This window comes from Thunnus thynnus, chromosome 10 (genome assembly GCF_963924715.1).
Source record: "Thunnus thynnus chromosome 10, fThuThy2.1, whole genome shotgun sequence".
NCBI classification, from domain to species: Eukaryota; Metazoa; Chordata; class Actinopteri; order Scombriformes; family Scombridae; genus Thunnus; species Thunnus thynnus.
This window is the reverse complement of record NC_089526.1, coordinates 15,901,579-15,929,349: the sequence shown is the minus strand read 5'-3', so window position 1 is coordinate 15,929,349 and position 27,771 is coordinate 15,901,579. Positions and strand designations below refer to the sequence as shown.

General features: G+C 40.2%; 1 protein-coding gene across 1 annotated transcript in view; it reads left to right on the top strand.

The window, feature by feature from the left end:
- The window catches only part of efna3b (ephrin-A3b), a 60,498-nt gene extending 40,735 nt beyond the window's left edge, over nucleotides 1-19,763 (top strand). The window contains exons 3-6 of the mRNA XM_067601450.1: nucleotides 7,924-8,216; nucleotides 10,102-10,167; nucleotides 11,247-11,324; nucleotides 17,720-19,763. Coding sequence (XP_067457551.1) covers nucleotides 7,924-8,216; nucleotides 10,102-10,167; nucleotides 11,247-11,324; nucleotides 17,720-17,838 — 556 coding nt within the window. The 3' untranslated portion in view covers nucleotides 17,839-19,763. The remainder of the gene's footprint in view (nucleotides 1-7,923; nucleotides 8,217-10,101; nucleotides 10,168-11,246; nucleotides 11,325-17,719) is intronic.
- The last annotated feature ends 8,008 nt before the right edge of the window (nucleotides 19,764-27,771 follow it).

The window sequence follows — 27,771 nt, the reverse complement described above, 5'->3', positions numbered from 1 at the left end:
CCACACCTATCAATATCTTGAGTGTCAACCAATATACAATTAGATGGCATCACTAAGGGACATGTATACACACATTTGAACACTCTTGTATGCATGCTTTCTCTCCGGCGAAGTTCGACAGAAACAAAGGAATAGAGAACAAATGGACGCAGGGAGACAAAAGAGAGAGGGAGAGAAAGAAAGGAAGAGCAGAGGGAGTATGAAGAGGAGGATACAGTAAGAATGACTCCTGTCTGTGTTTGATGAAGGCCTCATTGATGCCACAGATCTCTGGGAGTCTCATTTAGCAGGGGAGCCATTCAATTATACCTACCGCTCTGCTGGCTGATTGGAGTCCTCCCGCAACAATGTTAGCATCTCCGCACCAAACTGAGATGGGATTAAGAATTCTGGCCTCAGGAGGCAGAGTGGCTTTTAAGTCCTGATTGGCAATCATTTGTAACACCACTGGACAAGTTTTAATCCAACCCAACCTTGTGCCCATCAGCAGTGTCTCTTTTGATTTCTTTAACCTTGATGTATCTTGGCATGCATGTTTTTTTTTTGTTTTTTTTTTCTTTTTTTTTGGCAGTTCTCTGATGCTCACACACTTACACCCTCACAACCCAATCAGCCACCTGTGATTTAGTACTTTTGATCGCTGAGTACTTTGTAGTTAGAAAGAATTTAAAAAAAACAGCCAAATTTTCCGTGTGCCTGTGGGTGTCAGATGCTCCATGCTAACATGTTAGCGTGACTGTTGGCAGCTAGCATTGTGTCCTTTGAGAAAGAAATTAAGAAGCTGAAACATCTCGTATTATTTATTTTAAGTCTTAATGATTTCTAATCAGAGTCTTGTTGTGTTAGGCACAAATAACATGACACGAAACTCCCACACGCTGTCTCGCTTTAGTAAGTGATACACCTCGAGGAAACACACACATCCCTGTAACCAGATAAAGGGATTGTTTCCTAGAAAATCTATACTCACACATGACCTGCATCTGTACGTGGAACTGTTGTGATGCTTGATGTAAATGAATAAATCAGCAGTAAGTGAGACGGGGTGCAGGTATTTTTCGTTTTTTATTCAGGTTGTGCTTTTAGCATTATTTACCCTTTTTTAAAGTTATTTGGAAAAGTTGAAAATTTACAATATCAACTTTTTTAAACAGCAATTCACTACTTTCACAGTTGTTTTTTACACAGGACCTTTTTTGTTGATGGTAGCAGACTGTAACGGCTAAAAAACCACCATGTATTCGATGAAATACTTGGTGACTCATTTGAAATTGTGCCAAAAGTAAACTTGACTCCCCTAATTTTGAAAAATCAAGCAATATGCATTTTTCATAGCAGATATCTTGGCTTGTCATAGTAGGGATAGCACAGGTGTTACTAACAGGTGTAACTAACATTAACGATGTCCATGTCTATTCAAATGTCCCAATAAGCCTGAAAATGAAGCAGCTAAGTTGAATTCAGTCATTTTTAATTTTATGATTTACACCTGGGCTTTCCCTGCTGTCCCGTATCTCGGTGAAAAAGGTCTCTTAATGAAAATATGTGAATCTACAGGTCCTAGATTATAATGGTTAACTGTGGACAGCTGAGCTAAGTCACTCAATTGGCTGACTGTTGCATTGTGCTTCCTTATGCTCTTCCTTCTAGTTTCAATGGTGATTTTCAAGGCTACCGATGAGATTATTCTAAAACTTGCTATAAAGGAACATTCTCTCATGTTTGCTGACCTGTCATGACAAGAGGCTTTCATGTGCAAAATGTGCTTTAATAACATTTCCTACCTGAGAATAAAAAAAAAAACCATACCAATGAGCTTTTACACCTGCCCTTGACAATTCTGATTGGTTTAGAAAAATTCAAACAACTCAGAACATTTTTTACATATTCTGATGGGACAGCACAATATCTGAGATTGTTCAGGCCATGCAAGACTAGTTGTCTACAATAATGTAACCATGTAAATAATAGAGATGCACTGATACTGATATCAGATATTGGTCCAATACTGACTCAAATAGCTGGAGCGGCTTTCAGTGACAGTGGGCCAGTCTGGTATTGGATACCATTATTTTAATAAATAGCAATTCAGTAAATTTATATCTATGTATTTATTTGTTACATTCTGTTTTACAAAGTCTGTTCCACACAGCTTCTTAATTATACACTGGTATTGGATCAATACTTGGTATCGACCGATTCCCAAGGCCCAGGTATCAGTATTGGGACTGAAAAGTGGATCAGTGCATCCCTACTAATAATAGAAAAGGAATATTTTGAGAGACATAAATGATTTTGGTATCCTTATTGCTTATGTGAAATGTGCAGTATGTATTGAGTTTAATGCCATGCCATCACATCGTCTTGGGAAAAGTACACTCGCTGCCTTAAATCTTTGAACTTCCTCAGTACTCTACCTTCTCTCTTCTTCACAAAGTCTACCTCCTTTCCAACACAGAACAGTAAAGTAAGCTGGTCCTCTGAGCTCTTGTTACAAAAAGGAACGATTGCTCTTACTGTCAGAGTGTTTTATTGATGTACGGTGCACCAACAGGCCAGGAAGATAATAGGCAGGCAGGGGGTAACTCTGTGGCATTATGTTGCCTACGACTGATTTATATAAGCAACATACCCTCTCTCTGTCTCTCCCTCTCTCTCACACTCTCTGATGTGATTTTACAGTAGTGACATTGATCCAGGCCCACTTTGATCTTGCTCTTAGCTGTTGCTCCTTCTCGCTCCCTCCCGCTATCGCCCTCCACTCCCTGGTGGCCATACTCTGCAGCTTTTAACCCCAACTACCCCTCGTCTCATCCTATAAATCCTCCCATCTTTCTCTCCATCTTTCTCCCCATCCTTCCAGTGCTCCATTCCTCTGGTGGATCTGTATGTAAGTGTTCGTTTTGCTCTTGGAGCCTCTGCTCCGCTCCTCAGAGTTGTGTTGCTGATGAAACGTCCCGAGCCATCCCTCCGCTCTCCCTCCGCTCTCCCTCTGCTATCAGCTTCAAAGTAGCCAGGCATCACTTATGAGAGAGGAAATTAGTGGTGATCCGACACAAAACGAAAAGGGAGGCATCTGGAGAGAGCAGAGGCAAAGCAACTCATCATGACATCTCATGAGCTACTCAACCTCTTACTCTCTATATCTTTATTTCTGTCCATCTCTTTTTATTTTGAATTTTCTCAGAGTATTACTATCTAAAACTAAAATGTCATGAAGGGAAATCCAATAGCTTCCAGAGTAGGGCTGCAGATTTTGGGATAAAATGAATTTGAAAGTGATGATTTTCTTAGTCAGAATGAATTTTCACTCTCTTAGTGAAACCAATTTTTAAAATTTAAATATTTACTAAAGGAACATTGGGCCTCATTCACTAATATGTGCGTAGATATGTTCTTACTTTGAGCACAAAATAAGTGTGCATGCAAAATTACAGTCGGATTCATGACACATGAGCAGCGGCTAATTTTGTTCTTACCACCGTGCGTATGTTAGTGAATCAGAATCATTTTAAATTGACAGGCGTGTGCCCGCTAGCAATAATTATCTTTCTACCACGCCCCCCATTTCCCTATATAAGGAAAGCTCTGTTGGAGTGGTGCAGCAGTGGAGGGTGTTGTCACTCTGCAGGTAAAAATGTAGAAAAACTTTACTGCTATTGAAATGCAAACAATAGTGTCAAAAGTAGAAGCCAGAAAAGGCAGATTTGGCTGGTAAACATGTCAGTGGCACAACCGTTTAGAGCCCAACTGTGAATCCTGTATACAACCCGTATACACCATACCTACATACCTGTTGCACCACTACCACACAGCATGTCTCTAACAAAGTAAAAAGTTGGTAAATTTATAGATCTGTGGAATCGATTTAAATAAAACTCTACTGATGACCATGATGTAGCGAAAGCAGAGCGTCCCTCCCTGTGCCACTACTGGACTGTCAGGCTGTGAGGACACTGAACAGGCTGCTGGTGAACCAGCTGCATATATCACGGCCAAATCTGATGGGGGGGAATTAATCGGTGTCACATTCTAATATAGAAACTCCAATATATAAGCGATTGTCATCTAAAAGTGGGAACAGGACAATTTTAGTATATTCATATTTTCATTAAATTTATGATAATGATTAATGGATTATAACATCTTAGCTATTAATTTTATAATTAGTAAATAAATTGTGTATTATTAGCAATTTTACACTTTTAAATGTTTTGTATTTAGGAACAATCATTTTTTTAAATAATTGTGTTTCTAATATACTGTTTACATTGAGTAAATATTGACCGTATAATTTTTTAAGACCGTGAGACGTTTATGATTTGTGCATACACAGGGTCTAAGGCAGTTCCAAATTTGCTCACAGAGTTAAGAACAAATTCAGGTAAGAACATATCGATGAATCCCACATTTGTGCTTAAAACGTTTGTACGCAGTGTTTAAGCACAGATTTATGTGTGCGCATTGTTTGTGAATGAGGCCCAATGTGATCTTGACTGGTTTGGGGCTGTCACATCGAGTTTGTACAAAGAAAAGGGCAAACCCCTAACTGACAATTTATATGTAACTGCTTCACTTAAATGATAAACATAAAAACTAAAGTGACAGCGTGGTCTGTTCATTGTTCTTTTAACATAATCAAAGAGTTTATTTTATTAGTGGAGTAGATTAATGTAATTCCTTCCGTACACATCTAACGCATACTATTATTGTTAAGGAGCAAACAACTTTAATAAAAATATGCAGATACACGGAGAGTCTAGAAAAATAAAAACACAATGCCCGTGCAAAACATTTTATATCTTGGTTGAGGTCAGCACTTAAGTGGTTTGTGTTGTTTTGTTGTTGACTGAATTTTCTGGTACATTTTGTGCTGTTGTTGAGTTGGAGTGCATTATATTGAGAAGTATAGTCAAATTTTTCCCAGCATACCGACATATGCAGGAGATACATTTTTACATAAAACAAAACCACAACTGATAGCTGAAATGTGCAGGATTACTACAGAGTTGAATCAATACCTCTCTGACACACTGACGGTGACCTTCAAAATTTAAAAGAAAGAATTCACTGATCTAACTTTTTCTCCTACTATGATCGATCCAATACCAGGGCTCTTTGTTTTAGTTTAAAATCTTTATATCTCACCTTGTAGATTTGATCGTGGTCATTATTCTATCTGTGAATGAACATGAAGATTTAACTAGACGTAAACGATGAGTGAAAACATTCTTTTTGGGCTTGTGCACATTTTAATCACAGTGGGGTTTTTTGTGGATCAGTTACAACTGACTGATATCTGATCCACTTAAGTATATCAGCACCGGTACTGATTCAGTGCATTGGATGGGTTCACTGCTGATTATACATTATGTTTCACACAAGACTGTTGTATTGGATTGCATTACAATGTACTGGGTCTATTTTTTGGTCACTCATCTTACATGTAATGTATCATTGTATGGTTAAAAACATAGAAATATTCTAAATGGCAGGTATAAAAATGAGGAGTTGTAATACACATCTCACTTACAGTTTGTCTCATCCTCCTTCATCTGTACACAACTCTTTACATGCTGTACAGCAAAATTGTTGATTTCACTTTAGGGACAATTAAGGAGCGTTTCTGCAAATGCAAATAAGGAATCATTGTTACATAAAAATGAGACTGCAGAGGTATAATTAAAACTCATAGTTTTAATATCTTTAATTCTGTAGTCCTGTCCCAGAACACTAACTCAAACTCACTCTGCAATCGGCCGTGCACTATTTCATGATTATCCACATATTGTGCTCTTTGACTGTTTTCTACGTTTACATGATATTGTCTTATGGTTGCGCCACATTTTAGGGTAATCATCATTTTTTGCGTTTGTGTGTTTATATCAGAGACACACCCCTCAAAGATTTCACACTATCAAATGTAAAAGTTGGCAGATTACGGTGAAATGCTTTGAAATGCTTGTTCACACACACAAACACATACGCAGTGGGAGTCCTAAAGCCAGCTTCTATTTTAGAGAAGTGATTTGCTCAAGATGCTCCGAGCTGCCCTCCCCCTCATTTTTCTCTCTTTCTTTTCTCCCATTATCCCTTCATCTCGGAGCAACTTGCTTTTCTGTGGTAGCATAGAACTGTCCGACTGCCTCTTGCCTTTTTTTTTTTTTTTTTTTTTTATGTCTGCTTCGTTCTGGCTCTCACTGCTCTCGTACTCAATTTACATTCACGCCTCCCTGGTGGAACCAAACTCATCCCTCACTCGTGTTCTTACTCTCTCTCTCTCTCTCTCTCTCTTTTTTGCATTGAAGCATTTTACGCTTTTTTTTGTACCGCTAATACCATAAGAAGTAAATCTCCTCTGCAGGCTAGTAAATGATGTAATGAGAGAAAGTGAGAGGAGATGAGAGGAGAAAAGAGGAGAGGAAAGGAAAGAAAGATATTAGAGAAATGGAGAGCAGGGAGAGAGAAAGATTCAGGAAGGATTTGAAGAGAGCAGTAAGGAGTGATGGAGAGAAGGAGACATTGGGAACAGTGTTTCGATCTTCATTTAATAATTGAATAATAATCTCCCTGGAGACATGACCTAGAACTGGCATAGAGGGAGAGAGGAAGCATCAGGCTGAGGATGACACGCTGCTGCCCCCTTGTGATTTTGCAGTGTCACCACTATAACATCTGAGTGTGTGTGTGTGTGTGTGTGTGTGTGTGTGTGTGAGTGTGTGTGTGTGTGTGCGCGTATGTTCATCGGCGTGTGTATGATTTACAACAGCAACCTGTCTCTGTCACACAGATATGGGCCCGTGTCTGTGATGGGGAGAAAAAGAGGGCTTTTGGATGTCAGGAAAGAATCTATTTCACTTTGTCACACAAACTACACACACAAACTACACACACACACACACACACACACACACACACACACACACACACACACACACACACACACACTCCCAGACACAGAATCAGACCTTATCTTCCTGTCAAGCTGAGTCTTTTTTAGGGTTGACGCTGATATATGAGCTTTGGGGGTGGAGAAACGTGGCCAGGACGTTGACGGCTGACGTGAGCGCAACGTTGCGCTCAGGTTGATGTACGAGCACTGGGGTTAGGGGACAACACTGCGCTGACACCAAGAGAAGGAGCTGTGGCCCTGGGGCCTTGAGTCCATACTGAAGAGCTAGCTCCGCATTCTTTGCATGCAGCAGCCCCGCAGCCACAAATACACACAAACACACAGACACACACACCTGCTTTGTGTTATTAATAACTCGATAACTCCCAAACTCAGATCCTGGATGAACATTCGAACAGAAACGCATGCATACGAACACACAACATGCAGTTCAATGTTACGTGACTTTGCAGGGCTTGAATGTGTCCGCGGACGTTGTTTGTTGAGCGTTTACGTGACAAAGTGTAAAATATCTGAGAGGATCTGAAAATTTTCTAAACATACTTAGCACTTATTGTAGATGGTTATTGTAGATTGTAACTCTGCCAGTATACAAGCAATAGTGCAACTACAGTATGTACAGCACTACAGTTTGTGTGAATGTGTGGTCGTATGTACAGTACGTGCACCTCTGTGTAAGCACTTTCAAATATTATCTCAATATAATTGATATTATAATTAAACTATACTACTGTTCATACTCAGGTTTTCAATGACAAAATTATTGATTGTATGTGCTTGAAGACAGTCTTGTCAGTGCATTCATAAAACTGAAATTTGACTGGTTGGCAATACAGGCTCCTCCCCCACAAATTGAGATGGGAAAACAAAATTTAAATGTCCACATGAAAATCAATGAGACATTTTAAAATGATTCGGCTCCTTTAAAATATAATTTAGATGATACAGAAATATTAAAAGGCTTCTTTGTGGTTATTCACTCTGCCTCTGCTTTGTCTCTTTGTGTCCAGTCTGCGCAGGGAGGGCTACACAATGCAGGTGAACGTCAACGACTACCTGGACATCTACTGCCCTCATTACAATGACAGCCAACGCATGGTGGGCACCGGCGAGCAGTATGTCCTCTACATGGTCAGTTACCGAGGGTACAGGAACTGCGACCCCCAGCTGGGCTTCAAGAGGTGGGAGTGTAACCGGCCCCACGCCCCTCACGCGCCCATCAAGTTCTCCGAGAAGTTCCAGCGCTACAGCGCCTTCTCGCTGGGCTATGAGTTCCACGTTGGACAGGAGTACTACTACATCTGTGAGTGGACCAGTAACCAGTTTTAAGACAAGTGCTTGTGTTTGTCCTCAGAATTTAAGTGGGGAAAGCATTATAGATTATAGTAAAAGCTTGTTATTCTTGCAGGAGGAGGTCATTAAGACAAGAGTAGTAATCTACGTTCTACGAGTATCTAAGACTGTACACGTTATTTTTTAATTGTTGCATGAATTTGATTAATGCTCAGTTCAGATTACAGACACACAATCTGTCCTGAGGTACTTTCTGGAAAACAAATTGCTGTTTCACATCTAATAATATCACCCTGCAGTCAAGCATCCATTTTGTTGATTGCTAATCAAATGAATTTGCAATACTTTGTTCCAAACTGACACTCTATAAATAATGAATGGTTAGCTCGTCGTAAAACAATTTAAAAGCAAATATTTCAAACCAAAGACAAATATGTCATATTAAATAGCTGTACAATGAGGGCAGTACTTATTTAACCTACATTACTCGATAGGAGACGTCTCTAGAAGGATGTTTCACCTGTGTTTGGTTCTCTACACACTGGTGTTTGCATTTGAATGAAAGTTACTTGAACTTGAAAGGAAAGTTTGACAATTTGATGTTTAAAAAAAAAAATCCTGTATAGCTTTATTAGGCTTTTTTCACAGCAGGCATTTTGACTTATACCAGTAGGAAAAGCACAGGTGTTACTAATAACATTAACCATGTTTTTATTCAAGTGTCCCAGGAACCCATGACAATGTGACAGCGAGCCAGAAATCACAATATCAGAAAACTGAGACTAAAGCATCTAAATGGAATTCAGCTGTCATTGATTTTATTATTTGCACCTGTGCTTTTACAACTGTAACAGAAGCAAAATGTCTTCTGTGAAACTGTAACTATATAAGTATACTTAACTAAAATAAGCAAAATTAAGACTTATGAATTGTCTTAGTTATTATGAAGGTTGTGATTGTGGCCTTTTTCCTTGGTGCTCTTTTTTCTCAGTCTATGTTCATACAGCCAGTTGAGTCTGCTTTTCTCTCCTCAAGTGAGTGCTAAATACGGTCCTCATATATAGATATGGTATATAATATGAGAGTGTCTATTGCATTTTATAAAGTTATATAACGTTTCTAGATGAAAATTTCAAGGAATTACCATCTAATTCTCTGAGTATAATTGGCTGGATTATGTCTCTTATCTCCGTCTTTGAAAGGCACAAAGACGGAGATAAGAGGGATGTGTCACGCTTTTATGACATAAATTCTGTGACCTTAACTATCTGCTGCATTTGGTAAACTACAATAGAACTACTTGATGAGACGCATTTTTGTCTGTACTAACTTCCACCATGGTTGCAACTGTTTCTTCATAAATAATCTTAAGTAAATATATTTGTAAATCACAAACACTGGCTGTATGACGATGTGCCTGGGATCATATAAATCGCGGGATGCTGAATGGTTTAGCGATACACTGACCCTACGTTTTCTCTCCTGGTACTAAATCTGAAACCTAGATTTAAGGTATTGGCCGATACCACCTCACTGTGTGAAACTGATGTTCTCACTAGTGGGTATATTCAAACACACATTCATTATGGGGCTTCTGCAAAGTTGCAATTGTTCTAAAAAGTTTTAGATTGACTGTGTTTAACAGTATTAAATGTGGAACAGTCACGTCTAGCTGATATCTGTTTAATAAGGTCAGTGTCAGCGCTAATACTTGGTGCATTGCTTTTGAAACGTTCTGGATTATCAATGCTGTAATGAATACCATCCTATCAGCATATGAACAGACAAAACTTTATTTCATTTGTGCAGGAAAATGTCCAACTCTGAATGCAATAAAAGCACATGAATAAACATCAGGATGGTGTTGATCTGTCATGCATTTTCTATTTTTAAAGCCACGCCCACCCACCACCACGGCCGCAGCTGTCTGAGACTACGAGTGTACGTCTGCTGCTCCACGGGTGAGTCTCGCACTTTATGTGTGTGTGTGTGTGTGGTGTATGACCTGTAATGCAATGCTTGGACCTGTTTACAGACTGTACCTAGGCCCATCTGGCCCCTCTACCCATCTGGCAGGCACCGGGCTCCCCACAAACCCACACACACACACACACACACACACACACACACACACACACACACACACACACATACAGGCTGCATACAGATGCATACACAATCTAAATACAGTCTAAAACTGGCAGAGCTATTAATACTCGTGCTGAGTTTCCCCTGCAGCATTTTCACTCACAGCACAGATCCTCCCTCGCTCCTCTTTTTCTTTCTTTCCTTCATTCCTTCTTTCTCTTTCTCTTTCTTTTTCCTGTCTTACCCTCCTTTCTCATCACTCTCTTCTTCTACAGCAGCAGAAAGGAGCAGCTCCAGCTTTGAAGGCCCTCACCCCCCGCCCCCCTCAACCCCCCCGCCTTCTTTCCTCTCCTCTCCTCTCCTCTCTCTTTCCTCCCCTCTTTCACCCCTCCTTTCTCGCTCCCTGTCAGAATCCATTTATTGCTGTGTGCGGTCAGTGGGTGGCTATGTATATGTAGTGTTAACCTCTCTCACTCGCTCTCCTGCCACCCTTCAATCTCTCGACCCTCTCTCTCTCTCTCTCACACACACACACACACACACACATATATATATACACACAGACTTTGATCCCTGGCCTGTCCGGTCCTTTTAACTTCCACAGCCCTGTAGTATTAACCTCTCCTCCCACCCCCTCCAACTCCATCCCTTTTCACACACTGCCTCTCCTCAGTTTGATCTCCCTCTCCCTCTCCCTCTCTCACTTTCTGGTTGTCTCTCTCAGGGCTGCTGGTGATGTTATGGCTTGTCAGTCTGTCTGCTCCGGGGGATTTTTTTAACCCCTACACCCTTCCCTTGCCGCTCTCTTGCACGTTTCTCTCGAAGATGTCAAGTTGGATGTAATTAAAATCCTTAGGGTAGGAGCAATGGTTTAACCCCTGCTCCCTCCCTCTTTCTCTGTCACACTCAATTTCTTTCTCTCTCTCTCTCTCTCTTTCTTCCTCTCTCTTAGCCTCTGACGTGGATGATGAGCCAGAGCCAACAGAGCCAGACTACACGCTTAGACCAGGCCTAAAAATTGACGATATCGGTGAGTCATGCACACAATCACTTAAACTTATACACACATAAACCTGAGTAAGTGTGGATCACATCTGTCCCGCCTGTCTGGATTCATAAAAACAGACATAGACTTGTGTTTGTCATTCAGATCACATCAGTCTCACATCGTGAAAATTAAAGCATAATAATCCCTTTTCTTTCCTATCGTCAACAAATCTCATAAATACACCAAAACTAATAATGTGGTAGTCCATCTCTCAGTTCTCATGCCCAAGCCCATTTAATTCTTCTGAAGAAGTTTAAAAACAAGTCACAACTTTTTTTTTTTTTTTTTTCAAAAAGGCTAAGTAATTTCCTAACACAGCTGGATATTCTAGTTTAAGCCAATGTTACTCTAATGCATTTCTTGTATTTTCAATCGCGAAATAATACATACAGTATTTGGTGTGCATGTGGGATCAACTCAAAATAAACTACAATGCCCATGTTCATGCTAATGAAGGGACATGTGATCCAGTGCAACTGTGTGGCTCATTGATGTGTTTTTAATAGTTTTTGACTATACTTTTTCTACAAATACAATGACTGATATTTCCTGCAGTTATATCAACTTAACAGACATCATAAAGTGATAAAATTAGTGCTTGTGTCATTCATAGTAGCGGAAGTCTAACAATCAAATTATGAGTGTTCATTTTTTGTATTACTTATGGCTCGTAACAGACGATGTGTTTAAATACAACCAAATATCAATTCTTATATCAATAGCTCTGTTCTTTACTGTCTTATCTTTCATTAATAATCAGTTTTGGTTAGGGGTGAGCGATATGGCCCTAAAATAATATCAAGATATTTCAGAGTATTTCTGCGCTAATGATGTTCTCGACGATATGACAAAATACTCCTCACAGGATTTTTGGCTCTCCTCGTACTCAACAGGGTGTGTCTGCTTGTTGTGATGGAATAAGTTGTAATAAGTTTGTTCTATTGTCCCCTTTTGTTGTTGCAGTCTTCTTGCACTTCTTACGTATTACTGTGGTTTGTTATACGTCATCTGATCTTTTGTAACCAAACCACACTATTGAAATTGGAACAGTAGCAATGTTACTTTCGCTCTTAGTCATGTTTGTTGTTGCTGTGCGTCATTACCCACGTCATTACGTCAATAACTCATTATATTTCCATTATAATGAAATGAATTTTTTTTTTTAGTCATATTAAAAATTATACAAATATTATTGTGAATGATATGATATGGTACACCCCTAATTTTGGTGTCTTTTTAGGAGAAAACCATATTTCAATATTGTCACACGTAGATCAGGATTTAAATAATCTTTTCCAAATGCTTCCTTTCGGGCAGCATCAAGCTCCAATCAGCTCTATCAATCAGATGATCTGGACAGCCTGAGTGTAGCCTGATAGGCAAAACCCAGGGCAGCAAAAAGTTCCCAAAGTACTTGCTTCTGCTCTGTGGGAACATAGTAATAAATCAAACTAGATGAACACATCCATATTTTTATAATCTCACAGCTCATCCAGGGTATGACAGCTAGACAGTAAGAGGACACTGATTATAGAGTCTGTCTATTTATGAAACTTTAAAAATGGGGTGTGTAGGGACAGCAGCGTAAATTTCGCCTATGTCTTTTCGTGATATTTGTTATTGCCTCATCCTTTATATACTGACAGCAAATCGATCATTACTATCTGACGGCAGAGTGACCAGTTCACCAGCCACACAACAACAAAAGTGGCCAGCCGAAGTAAAATGTGCCACTTTCAAAAGAGACCTTCAGCACAGTTAACTTCACAGCACCAGCTGGCTTGGCAAGCTGCTGATCCTGCTGAACAACTCCATGCATATTCATTTCACACTCATGGTTTTCACCCGGATAAGAAAACAGAGTTTCATGGTTATTCACCAAAAAAAATAGAGAAATTCATTCAGAAAAAGGGAGACTTGTTCAGATTTCTTACAGTTTCTACATCTTGGCAAGTGATCCCTATTTGCCCTTATGTCACTCTCGTCAGGATTACATGACCGGGTGAAATCATGGGAATCAAATGAATCATGCTAATTCTGTTAGCACTGGAACTTTATGGATTTTGGCAGCTATTTAAGGGAGAAGCAGAGCAGTAAATCAATAAGTGACAGACTTTAGTATAATCTCTCAGATGATCAAGTGGTATTTTCTAGTGTTATGGCAACAACAGCGCAACACCACAATAACAACATGCACAACTAGCTTGGCCTAGCTAGTTGCCACCCATTACACAACCAGACATGTGGGTATCAATCATGCTGTCTAGCGTTCACACTCTTCCTCAAGGTAGCCTGTAAAATATGGTGCCGTGTTGTTGTTAATTTGTGTGTGTGTGTGCGTGCGCACGCTCCAGTGTGTGCGTAATAAATAAGTCTGTTCTCATAACTGTCATGAGAAAACTCATCACTGCTGTGGCGAATAGCTGCAGGTTAAATGAGTTTGTTGAGATACCTCTCCTTTACTTCTTTTCCTCCCATTGTCCATTTTTCATCTTGTTTCTCCATGCCCTTCTCATCCTCCCGCCCTTTAATTCCCATCCTCCATTTTTCCTCCCAGTGCACAAGTAGGAATGCAGTGGAGGGGAAAGACACCAAAACTCAGTTTATTCACCTTTTGATGTGTGAAATTGAGTTTTTTTTTTCTTTTAGGTTTTTTTTTTTTCAAAACGATATTAATCTTTTGGTTTTTTGGTATGCATTAATGCTATGATGGTGATGTAAGCTATATTAAAATCGAGAAATAATTATATTTCAAAATTGTTCATTGTTCATTTTTACCTAATGGGAATCACGGATAAGTTAGTTCGCCATATTTTTGTTTGTCACTACATCACCGAACATTCTCATCACGTACCCTTATCACTTGTACTTTTTCACTGCTTTCCAGAAAACACTTGTAAACACAAATGCAAAAGATGTTCATTCCAGTAACAAGTATACACTTGAATCCAAATCACCTAATTACAAGTTACACAGAAGAATATACAGAAACGAGAAGGTTATTTCCACGGAAGAATAGCTGTATTGGATGTACATGAAAATACTGTTAATATTTAGTAACGGCTGACACAATAGCAGAGCACAAATTACCCCAGCTCCTGTGGGTCGTTTTCACCTGTAGTGCTGTGTTGCCAATTAAATTAATAGGATAACCCAAGTGGTGCAAGAGGAAGTGAGGAAATCAGCAGGGAGCTGTGAAATGAACTGAAAACAAAGAGGCTGTACGGTTTTCCTATTCCCCTCCCTCGTTCTCAGTCCTCCTGACTGCCGGTTCGACTCATCACATCATAGTTTTAATTACCGTTCTTCAAAGTTCACATCAGCACATTCACACAAACACGAGACGACACACAAACTGCTCGGTTCAAATCGGCCTGATTACCGCGTCTGAAAATGTTTAACTAAGCTGAATGTTGCAGGCTCATATTGTAAACCGCCCGTCTCTCTCTCCCCTTCACTGCTCACAGTTTATTTCCTGGGCGCTGCCCCTTTCAATCAGTGTCTACAGCTCAACAGTGGTTCCCTCCTGAATACGACCTCTGGTATTAGATTTCATTTAGATCTCATTTACATCACAGATGGAATGGTGCTAGCAGCTCCCCGTGCAGCCATGTGATTACTGATGGCTTTCAGTGGGAGGATACTTATTTACCCACCCTGTTGGCTCAGGTTACTGCATCTGACGATCAGGTCCGGCCATTAGTGGAGAAATCAGAGGCTTTTTCTTTAATGGGTTTTATTGTAGCAATTACCACAGCTTTAAGCGACAGGGTGTTTGGCTTCCTTTGCCGGTAACATCAGGTTGGATGTCAGTGGGCAGAACATGGCATAAACTGTTATTCACTCATCTGAGCATCATCTCCGCTATTTGTAGCCATGATTGTGTTTTATGTTTTAATTCAGTCCAGTTCTGCCTGTGAATCATATTTGTTGTAAAATGTATAATTTATATACTTATAAAATGTACATATTTATGTGTTTTAAATTTAGAGCTAATTTAGAGCTACATGCGTATTAGAGATTTGAGTACATCACTTGGCACAATATTTCATGACATAAAATGTCATGTTATGCATTGTGGAGATAAAAAAACAGACATTACTATCAACTAAATTGAATCAATTATGCAGCCTAAATGGCACTTGTTCTTTTTGTTTACATACAGTCATACTGCCAGAATGTGAAACTAAATTACACACATTAACACAGTGAACTGTCAGATGTGACAACTGATGTCTGAAAATGTACAGATTTTCTTTTGAAATGTCCTTGTCCTACATCAGAAACATAAAATCAGTTTTAAACATGTTTAAATGAGGTAAAGCTGACCAAGTTCAGAGATTTACTCTTTCAATGGCACTTTGACTTTGATTTTACATGTCAAAGTCAGTGAACTAGTCACATGGAGGTTTACTTAGACTATGAACGCAGTTGTATAATGTCTTCTGTGTCTTTGGAGGAGCGTTGTTAAGCCTTGAGTTTGAAAGAAGTGACTTTTTATCAGTTAGGGGCTAAAACAGGCCAAAAGTTAGGATGTTTTAGCCTCTTCTGTATCATTTTTTACCATTTTCATTTAAACTGTCTCTCCAAAGTCCCCCAAATGTATGAAAGTGTAATTCTAAATCACTGGAATACATCTTTAATGAAAACAACTCATCTGGGCACCACCAACTTATAACGATAAAGAGGATTAGCACAGAGTTTAATCAACACCCCTCTAAGACAGTGTTGACAGCAATTATTGCATAACAATGCACAGGGGTTACATCAAATACAGTATTCTCGGTATTAAACTTCCATATTCAATGTATTGTCATACAAAATGTGTGTGGCTATTATCATTACGCCAAATTAGAATTCTTAAATATATTCTTTATACGTGTATAACATACAAATTCACTACAGATGATGGCTACTGACAAGCACACACTGACATGCACAAACACCACATTCAGACACAGACAGATGCTGTCATAAACACAGTCAGACACTAAGATACCTCCTTGTTCTCGTCAACATGACAATAACATTCATCGACGCCTCTAGGTGTCTGGGGTTCCTAATTACGAAAGGGATTTTACCTGCTTTTCTGCTTCGAAATGTGGCACGCACACACGCAAACACCTTCATACAAACAGCTTCCTTGTGCGATGTGATGTTTGGTCCTGGAACATGTCAAAAGGTCACAACGTACGTCACATACCCGCTGCACAAACAGCGCGCCAAAAGTGTGCGTCAATAATTACACGTGTATCTTTGACAGTTTGCGAGAGACAAGCGGGTATGTGTGGGTGTGTAATAAGGCGATTAGTAGAGCCACGCTTCAGAACCAGTTGTGCGAGATGCTCTGTAGTCTGCTGTTTGTGTCTTCAAAACCACATTCCTCTTGTCAGTCAGCACCAAAGTAACAGGGTGTCCCGACCCCTCAGGCGCACGCTCGGTTACAGAACGGTCAAAGCATTTAACCTGAACTCCGCCGCTGCATAGACCTCATTATATCGGCCAGCAGAGCATACCAGAACAGGCCATCTCTAAAACCAGGTGTCAGCCAGTCATCACTCTGCTGTCTGACCCACAAAGCAGCTGAGAATATTTTGCAGCTAGATACGTCGTTCAGTGGAAACACCGGGAATACCCCCATTTCAATTTCATGCCATCAAACTGCAAATACAGTACGTGCTAATCAACATCAGCCGGCCTGTGTGCAGACTTGAAGATTGCGCTCCTGTCTGGTCTCCGGGCTCATTAATCAAGTGACTCCAGAGGGTGTGTCTGGCCCCACATGTGTCTCATAAGTGTGGGCATGCAGTGAACTGTCTGGTGACTCCACTAGACATCAACACTCAGTGTGCAGCCCGCAACAAAAAGACCGCAAACTATTTTTAGGACCTCGCCAGGTGCATGTGCACGGGAATTTGAGGCTGGTTACAGTACGTACACTGTGTCTGTATGTGGGAGTGTGTGTGTGACTGGAAACGTGTCAGTTTATTAGAATAAGAGCTCTCTGATAACAGCTGCAGTCTGCCGAGACACTGCTGTGGTGTTGTCTTTGTAGCAGACTAACCATATTTCAGTGGGAGTGAGACCGTGTGGGCTGTTAGCCGCCTTTTGTGCAGTTAGACTGCTTCATTAAAACATTTTTGGTGATGTTTTAGTAAAAGCCCTGTAAGCAGATTATTATGAGCAGAGATAAACTTATCTTTTGAATGATGCTTTCAAGTTTTTGAAGTATAAGAAAATTATCAGCTTGCACTTGAAATTTTAATAAGACATTTCTTTTTCTTTCTTTCTTTCTTTCTTTCTTTCTTTCTTTCTTTCTTTCTTTCTTTCTTTCTTTCTTTCTTTCTTTCTTTCTTTCTTTCTTTCTTTCTCTCCAGATGAATTTAACCCTTTTGTTCCCAAGCTGGAGAAGAGTGTCAGCGGAAGCAGCCCGTCCAGGGATCGCCTTCTCCTCACCGTGACAATGCTCCTTCTGGCCGCTCTCTTCATCTCCTAGCAACGGCCATCCCATCAGCGTCACCATGCCAACTAGCCTTGGGAGGGTGTACAGTATCAGCGGGTGGGACAGGGGGTAGTCTGGAGGAGAGGAGAGGAGAAGAGAGGAGAGTTAAGATATCACAAATATAGCAAAAGGCAAAACGAGCAAGACTTTGAAGAGAGTTTTCAAGCATCACAGTGTGAATGTGTGTGTGAGTGTGTGTTTGCACAGCTGTCTGTGTGTGTGAGGGAGTGTATTTTTGGCAGAGTTGAAAGACCTTCGGGCACTCGTTGACACAGACTGAACCCTGTATTGCATTTAAGTCAGCCTGTGCACAGATGCAGGTGGTGGTGTGGTAGGACTGTGAGTGAGTGTGTGTTTGTGTCTGTGTGTGAGTGTGTCTGAACAGGCCACAGGTTGAGCTTGTTGAATCATGCACACCACACAAAGCATTTATACAACAGGAGAGGCAGGGCTGAAATCCCAATAAAATAGATGAAAAACATCAAATCCACCCACCCAATTGAAACCACATGGAGACTTTCCCTTGGATTTGATTGGCTGTAACACTTCCTTGGGGCTAGTTGCCATAGTTTCTCGCAACAAGACAAACTGAACTCAAACGAACTGAATGAAATAGATTTCAGCAAAAGTGAACTGAAATTGCCTTTTTTTTTTGTCGTTGTTGTCGTTGTTGTCGATCTTGACGCTGTGAACTTGTCCCAGTCCGCGGAGGATAAAGGAACTGGCTAACGAACTGCGCTGGTCCCGTGTATGAGGCAAAGTAGCTGATAGTTCATAAACACACCCTGGGACTCCAGACGCCGGTGTTTTAGTTTCCATCTCCACTCTGCTGTGTCATCCTGTGTTCACCATTAGTCTCCAGCACATCTCTGATGAAGGACTTAACAGGACTTGACGGGTTTTGGGGAAGCGAGGGGGGGCGGGGAGGGGGATCCAGAGCATTTAAACAATGAATCATTTCACTTTACTACTTTTTTCTGTCCTGTCTTTGAAGTATACTCGGTTAGTCCTCTGTCATCTCCGAGGTTAGCGAAGCACACGATGGCTACGGAGCAGCCATAGATACACTCAGCAATACTGCCCTCCTCTCAGCTGCCAGGAGAGAGCGACTGCAGGCTGTTTTGGGGGGAGAGGAAGAGGAACAGGGAGGGGGGGACGAAGGAGGAAGGACGGTCACCCACACAAGCATCTGTGGACAGGTCCAGCCCCACACAATAAGAAGCTCTCCACTGGTCCACGTCGGTGTAGCGACCTGCTCTACAAGTCTCATCATCTAAAACCATTCGTCAGATGCCACATGTAAACAGTTTTCTGTTACTGTATGCCTGTGTGTGTGTGTGTGTGTGTGTGTGTGTGTGCCCGAGTGACAAAACGTATGTCTGAATGTGCACTTGTGTGTGTGTGTGTGTGTGTGTGTGTTTGAGAGTGAGAGAGAATATTTTAAATGGTACTAATACATCCACATACTGTACATCTTATAAGAATGAAAATTCAAAAGGAAAAAAAAACAGAAAAAGAAATCAAAACACGACTAAAGCAACAAGTAATACATACAAACCAAGTGCTTTGGTGGGGAGGTATGGCAATTCAAATGTCAAACAACTGTACCAGTCAGTTGCTTCTGAATAGCGTTTCCATAGCAACTAGCACCTTATTCACCATGGCTACCCTACCCTGCCAACAATGGACTCTAGTAGGGCATGGCTTACCATAGTAGCTGATAACAATGATGAAGGTGATGATGATTAGAATGAAGATGACAATGACGATGGACTGCGAGCTGACATGCAGCTCACCCACCGGCATGTGAGACATTCAAGTACTTGTGTAAATGTCACAAACGGACAAAGAATGGATATTCAATGTCTTGAAATCTGCCAAGAGGAAATGTGATGTAAGCATTTTTTTTTTTTTTTTTTTTACAAATTTGAAGCTCAGTTTTCTCGTGGTTTGTTTGTATTTTTTTTTTTTTACTATCATTTTGTTGAGTTTGCTGTGGTGTATATTTGGTTATTCTGAGGGGAAACACAAGGGGTTTAAAAGTTGGAACTCGGGTGGGTTGAGCCATGTGTAAACTTGGGCTGTACTCTGCAAGTCCCTTAGCCAACTGATCAGAAGATCAAGTTCAATATCATATATGGCAGTGGTTCCCAATCATTTTTGGCCTCTTTCCCTAATAATGAAGCTTGCAACCCCTGTGCACATTTTGCATATGTCTGGTCCAGGCTCTGGCCAGTTGAACCAAATGCTGATTATTTCTTCTGTAAATGTTTTATTTGTATACTTTTACAGTCCTCAAATGCTAAAATTTTCTAGTAATTTTTAAGAAAAAACAGAAAGATTAGAAGAATCTCAAATAAACCAGATTTTGTGTGAAAGAAATGTCTTTCTACTTTCCTATCCTCTTAAGCATCTCACATTTATGTTGCTGTGTTGTGGTACTGATAACTAAGTTGGGAACCACTGATATATACTATAAGATTTAAATCTAAAGAAGTAATTTTTACTTTATTGTGTGCTTGTTGTTGGAGAGTAATGTGGATTTATTTTCCCAAAGGTGTGCCAAATTATTTTTAAACAAAATCTCGCAGCCACCTTTGAACAGCCCTCATCTTTTCATCTAACGAGAGAGAATTCTTATGGAAACAAATGAGGATCCTGTAGTTTTGGAGTACAGTCGAGTATATGACACTACAACCAGCCCAGGTGTATATGTGGCTCTTGGTGGGAGGGTGAGGTATAGGAAGGGCTCCATAGTTCTGGTGTGGAGCGGGAGGGTTGAAGAGCTGTGCGAGAGGGTAAATCATTCTTCAAGAAGTTGCACTTAAGAACTTAACATGAGAACAAGAGAGTGTGTGTGTGTGTGTGTGTGTGTGTGTGTGTCCATCTGAATGTGTGTGTGTGTGTGTGTCAGGGAGAGTAGGAGCTCATTTCTGTTAATCACTTCATGGCTGTGTGCAGGAGCTTTAGCATGAGATGCGGTCCATCTTTGTGTTTACCTGTGTGTGTGTGTTTGTTTGTGTGTGCGTGTGCGCGCGTGTATGTGAGTGACTGAATGGTTGAATGAGTGAGTGAGCAACAGTCTCTTTGTTTCTGCTCTTTTCCACGTGCGTATGAACGAGGGAGTGTGACCGATTGTTGTCTGGCAAAACAACAAAAGCATTTAATAGTGTTGGAAACAACAATTACAATCATGTTTACCTTCGACTGGAATGACTTTAAATGAACTTGAAAATAAACTGTAAACTGAACAAACCATAACAGAGGTTATAACAATGATCATGATAACAAAATAATAAGCTTACAAATCTTACTTTTAACAAGATGTGTGTTCGGCTCTTTATTTATTTGCCTTCTTTCCTAACCCCCCCCCCCCCCTCTCTCCCTCCCATCACCCTCCCTGCTCTCTCTGTCTTTGAGGATCTGAAAAAAAGGGGGAATAAGCATGGAGCTAATCCAAGACAACAGATGGAGGGGTTGCAGGAAAGGTTTTACCTGGTATATTCAGTTCTCTGTAGATAATGTTGTTTGGGAGCTCACACATGTGATTTTCCATATCAAAGTTGGTGTGGCGACACTCTGCCTCAGCAGTAATACCTTTACACGCTCCGATTAGGAGAGATAAGCACTTCAATCACCAGCCCAACGTTTGAATGACAATAGGACAGGCCAGCAATGTGTACCTGTGAGTCTGGACTGGCTGATGGAGGGATAAAGCTCACTGCTGATTTCAGAGCGCAGCCAGGCTCACACTGTCTGTGATCTTATGCAACAGGTCTTTGTCATACAGGTGTAGATATATTCTCCTCTGACTAACAGGACAGCACAAGGAAGAAGATGGACAGATAAAGGTCATAAGACAGAGGTAAGGTGGAGGCTGTTTAGAGAGATGCAATCTGACAGATCTTTATTTCCTTAAGCTTCTAAATTGTGAAGCTTCTCTTTATCTTAGGTGATATTGAACTGAATGTTCTTTGGATTTGGAGCGTGGGTCGAACAAAACAAGTGATAAGAAGATGTTATCTTGGGCTTAAGGAAATTATGACTGAAAAAATTGGATGTCATGATTTTATGACATGTTAATGCATGTACCAAGTGATTAATTGGTTAATCAAGATAATCTGCAGATTAATCAACCATAAAAATATTTCATCAGTTGCAGCTCTATTCCATTCTTGGCTTTACAGCCTTTTTGTTCTATGGAGGATGAAACTTTTGCAGCCATCTCATCATATCTACAGGAATTTTGATACTTGCTCAACAAACATTTTGGCTTTAATGTGATACAATCAACAAAAACAAGTCTTAGTTTTGCCTACAACTCAGTCATTTACACTCATTTTCACAATGCTTGAAGTGTGAAGAGTTGGACCAATTTTATTGCTAATATTCCAAGATTTTTATTTCGCTTTAAAACACAATACATAACAGATGGGTGTCATTATTGCACTGATCTTATGTTTCAAAAAAGCATCATCATTTCCATTTGGAAGCAGACACATCATCTGCCCAGTGGAAGAGGAGGATCAAGGCAGTGATTCAGACTTTGCGTAATGTTTGAGAAGTGGACTTGAGGGATGAATACTATGACTGACAACACCCAAAAAAAACCAACATATTCTGGCAATGTTAAGTCTGCTTTTCCCATAATCACCCTCAGCCTGACTCTCTTTAGGGAGACGTCAAGCTTCTGGATATTTCTGTTGAATTTGTAAAACATTTACAACATTCCTCAGGCCGTTATTCTTCACTATGCTAATACATGACACATCAACAGGAATAGAGGGTCTAAACAGTGAATACAGCTTAATTTCAGTCAGATATAAACCTTTCTGTCCATTTATTCCCATCTCTAGGGTGATGCAGATGATTCACAGTATAACCCAAATAGGTGAATAACCAAAGTTCAAAGAATGGAAAACAAATTAGGTAAAAGGGTCACATGCAAAATGAACAATTGTGTCATTAGTAAGAATTCACTGAAAATGTTCACAAACAATCGTTTACTGCAGCACCCAATGATGACCACTTGGTGCCACTGTTCAGTCACAGCTTAGGTGAGCAGAGCTGCTGCTTCCTAATGCCTCTGCCTTGTAATCCTTTATCTGAAAACATAAATCCATTAAAGCCACAATGGCCATTGTGTAACTGGAGTCATTGGGATTAAAAATGCAGATTTATTTTACTGGGTTATGATATAACTGTTTATTTGCAGCATGTTGAAGCAGGTGAGTTCATGGAGATGATTTAGTGTGGCTCCACAGTGGTGGAAATGTGGCTGTGTGGAGGCCTAGGACATGTGCTTTCACATACCCACCGGTGAAAAATTATGCAACGAATATCCATCCGAGGCTTTAGCAAATGATATTGTTCGAACTCAAGGTCTCCCAGTCACGGACTTGAAGGCAGCGTTTCTGTCTGCATTCATTTATCACAATGAGTCAGGCTGAGCAGAAAAAATTCTGCCTACTCTGATTGTGTTTGTTTTACCGAGAAACCAATGTTATGCATGGGCAAGCTTGTAAATATGAAGCTGTTTACAATAGGCTTGTTCTACCAATATCTTAAACACACACCCAGACACACAGCTTCTTACTCCTTTGAGAGGATTTCTGACATTACAATTAACTTTAACTGTCTCCACCGCCAACATGAGCTCTTATCTTAAACTAAAAGTATTATGAGTTTTAACAGCAATACAGAGCTCAGGCTCTCACCCTGTAGACAGTCCAGACAGTAAGTATTTAGACAGTTACGCATTTTTGTTCTTCAGGCTCTGCGGTTCAGCACATTCAATTTGAAATAACATAATGGATACAACATTAAAATGCCAAGCTTTAATTTGAGTAGGTTTAGGTCAATATAGAAAGAACTGTGTGGGAGATATAGTCCTTTAACACATTGTGCCCAAAGTTCAAAGTTTAACAGATACACATGAAGTCAAACAAATCATCATATTTAATATTTTGTTGAAAATCCTTTGCAGTCAGTGCTCTCCCAGGCCTTCACTGCAGCCACCCTCAGCTCTTGTTTGCAGTGTGGTCTCTCTGCCTTTAGTCTTGTCTTCAACAAGTGGAATGCAGCTCAACCAGATTGAGATCAGATTAATGACTCAGCCAATCAAGGATATTCCACCTGGACTGCAACTATGATGTCTAAGCTGCCCAAAAACACCTATATCTCTAATCTACAGTGCATCATAAACACAAATGTTGTAGCCCAAAACCTCCCCCTCAAAGAAAGGAGGAACACTTTAAACATCCATTATATTTGTGTGTTAAGGGGTTATGGTGTAGCTACGGAACCCACACTTGTAGCCGCTGCTACACCATAGGTGAAATACGTCCCCTCACATGTCTTCAAACATAAGGATTTAAAGGAAGACTTTGATTTATTACAACTTGAGTTTTGTTTTCGTTGCTCTGGTCATTGGTTCAATCGGTCATAGTAACATTGTATTCACCAAAGTAATACACCACAAAAACTTGGCCTTAGCAGATCGCTTGGGGAAAAAAAATTGCCAGAACAGCTACCACTTTATTTGGATATAAAAACAAAAATGAGCGCACACTCATAATGCGTCATTACACATGAAAAACATGAGTATGCACAACTATGGCAACAACTGTTGTCAAACCAGGAAGTTGGTCTGTAAGCTGTGGACAGTTCAGATCACTGTAGCCTTCCTTTCCTTTTCCAAATTCATTTCACTAACCCATGGTTTGTTTACAACCTGAATGTCTGACCTCTCATGTTTATTGCCCCATTGGACCTATTCTTTGTGATGTCACTAATGTAACTCAAGTTGCAATAAATCAAAGTCTTACTTTAACATATGGCCTTAATTATTTATAAAACACCCCCACACCCAGCCATCTACAACACACCCATACACACATTAACCAGAAATACCAGGACACATATGAAACAGATGATGTCCTGTGTTAACACACACCCTGCTCCGTATGCTCCCTCAGTGACATTTGTGAGGTGATGAACCCTGTGACAAGCACAGTGATGAGGCAAGGGTAGCCCTCCTACTCTGCCTTATGTTTCCCGGTTAAAAACCTGCTCCTCGCCATGTGAATATGCCTTTCTGCCTCACATGTTGTCTTGTGCTCATGTATTTGGTATATAATATGTGAGTGTGTGTGTGTGTGTGTGTGCAATTCTAACTAACAAGGGTGACTGATGCAGCATCTTTCCAGAGCCACAGAAGGTGAAAGCTAGCTGAGTCACTGATGTCACATTGTGGCACCTGGGGCCAAGCTCGGAAAATTTTCTCGCCCACCTGCTTAATCATCAAATCTGCATGGTGATTAAACTCAGGTGTAGCTGATCAAGCTATTGGTCTGGGGGACAACAGGAGCTTTCTTTCCTCTAACAAAGAGTTGCTATTTATCAACCAGTTTTAAGCTTTGCTGTGTTTTTCTATGGATTCAAAAAAAGCAAAATTCTAAAACTTTTTCTCAATCTTCTTTTTCTCTGTGATAACCCTTCACATGTTTATGGTCTTAGAGGAATCCCCACTTGAACCAAATTTCTAGTCACAACAGCGTCTGGTTTACGCTAAAATAACTCACCAGTGCCTCCAAAGATCCCACCAGGTTTTAAAAATGCAATTTCATCACTGATCACTGATGCCGATCATTCCATTTCTCAAACCTGATGGGGAAAGCCTTATGGTTGAAGTAATAATCTGTCATTTTCATATGAATACATTTCTTTGCTATTTGCTATCCAATATTAAAACAACTCATAACCTGTTTGTGGAACATTTTATATGTTTTACATTCATTTAACCTCGCACCTTTCCTGAATAGGAGGTGATGTATACTTTGTTTGTGGAAGGGAGTTTTTTGGAGTAAACATGACCTTATCATGAGAGTTGAAAGCTACGATTTCTGGACACACAATGAAAAGCGCCACATAGAACAACTCGAACTGCAGCACACAAAATATGAGGAAAAAGAACGAGTTGCAGCTTGTTAGCTCTATTGTAAATATCGTGTTTTTCTTAAGTGTTACTGCAAGCACTACCTGCCTTTTCTGACATTTAACACTTTTATTGATTTGGGATTTTACAAAACATGTTTTATATACATACTTGTAGGTATCACAATCTGCAGACACTGTCACTCTTTCACACATTAGAGCAGGTGAACTTTTCAGTGCCATCAGCCATGAAAAGCCAATAAAACATTTGTGCCTCGTTGCATCTTGACCAATGTAATGTTGTGTCTCCACCTAGCAAATGCAAAGCAAATGAGATTTAGATTACAGCTGTCCAAAACTGCCCAGTTTTCTGCATCTTTTATTTGAAGGAGCACAGATTTCACCAATACTTTAAGAGCATCACACTAAATGAATGAATAAAGGTAGTGCCTTTTGAATGATCACTTTATATTCTGCTTTGATGTGAAGTTTTCATTGATTTCTCAGAGGGTAAAATTCCTTTTTTTCCTCAAATATCCAGCAGTTTTGCTGTGAATAGTGGAGTTATGACTGACCCTGTCTCCAGAAACAAAAACAGACACACACACGGAGCAGAAGCAATTTTCTTCGCATAAACTTAAGCAGATAGGAGCACATTTCCTCTCTGCTGACCACCAACCACATTACCACGACTTTATTACACAGTGGATATTTTTATCCAACTGTATCCAGGCTTTGATCAGATAGTATGACAGTTTGGAACGCTACAAATGTCTCTCTTTGTATTCTCAAACTCTTTCTCTCCATCTTCATTATTTTGTACATTCTACTTCTCCCCAATTCCTCGTTCCTCACATGGATGGATGCATCTTTACACTTCCTGCTTTGCCTTCTCTCTGTTTTCTCATCCTCCCTCCGAGCGGCTGCTCTGACGCTGTCAGTCGCCCCCAGATTTATGTTTTTGGTGTTAGTCACTGCCTGGCTTTCCCCCTCGTCCTCTCATCACATGTCCCCCTCTTCTCTAATCCTCTATTTCTGAGACAGCATCTGTACAGAACCAACAGATGGGAGGGTTATATTTGTTCTGTCTCTCTGCCTTACACAACTATAGGGTACATGTGCTTTAACGATATTTAAATACACTGTGGAGATGAAAGACTTACTGATAAAACTCTAGAGAGACTAGAGAGTAAATATGTAAATTGTAGTAGTAATTGTAAGTTGTATTTTGATCTTTCAGCTCCTCCTTGTGTGGTTTGTCATGTCAAGACATCAGAAAAACATACAGTTTACATATGTTGTACACAAAACACACATGTGACAGTGTTTTCAGATGGTAACTGAAGTGTGTGCTGGCTAAAGGGTAGTGCATCATTTCACCATGATTAGGTCTGCATGTGTTGTGTGTGACTGTGCATATTCGAGTATTTTTGTCCAAATGTGTGCATCCGTGTGTATCATATCCTGAAACAAGTGCAGGTTTTAAGGAAGGGCAGACAAGTTATCAGACAGAGTTAATGGATTTAGATCTAATTAATTAATCAAAACAGTAGAGCTGCATGGTTTAACTGTACCTCTAACCAGGCCTGACCTCTTCTTCTTCTTATCCTCTAATCACCAGCTTATCTACCCTAAGATTTCCACTGTCTTCATTCTTTTTACATTTGTGACAACAACAACTTGTTTTGCCAGTTCAGGTTACACATGAAGGGAGGAGTCCACACGAAACTGCCCCATCTGTGACATAAGTATCTTTTCGTTTATGTTTTTCCTGAGATTGATAGTTGACACTGTTGCCAAAGAATAGAAAATGTCTCTAATTTCTTTAAGGCAAAATTCAGGATCCGAATGTAAACAAAAGAGTCATCCTATACCAACAATGATCACACAGTCTTCATCAGTGGATGGATGAGAAGTCCTCCAAGTGCTATGGATGGAAAATTACAGCTACTGACCTAGTATATCAACAGATCCATCTCCATGACAACCAAG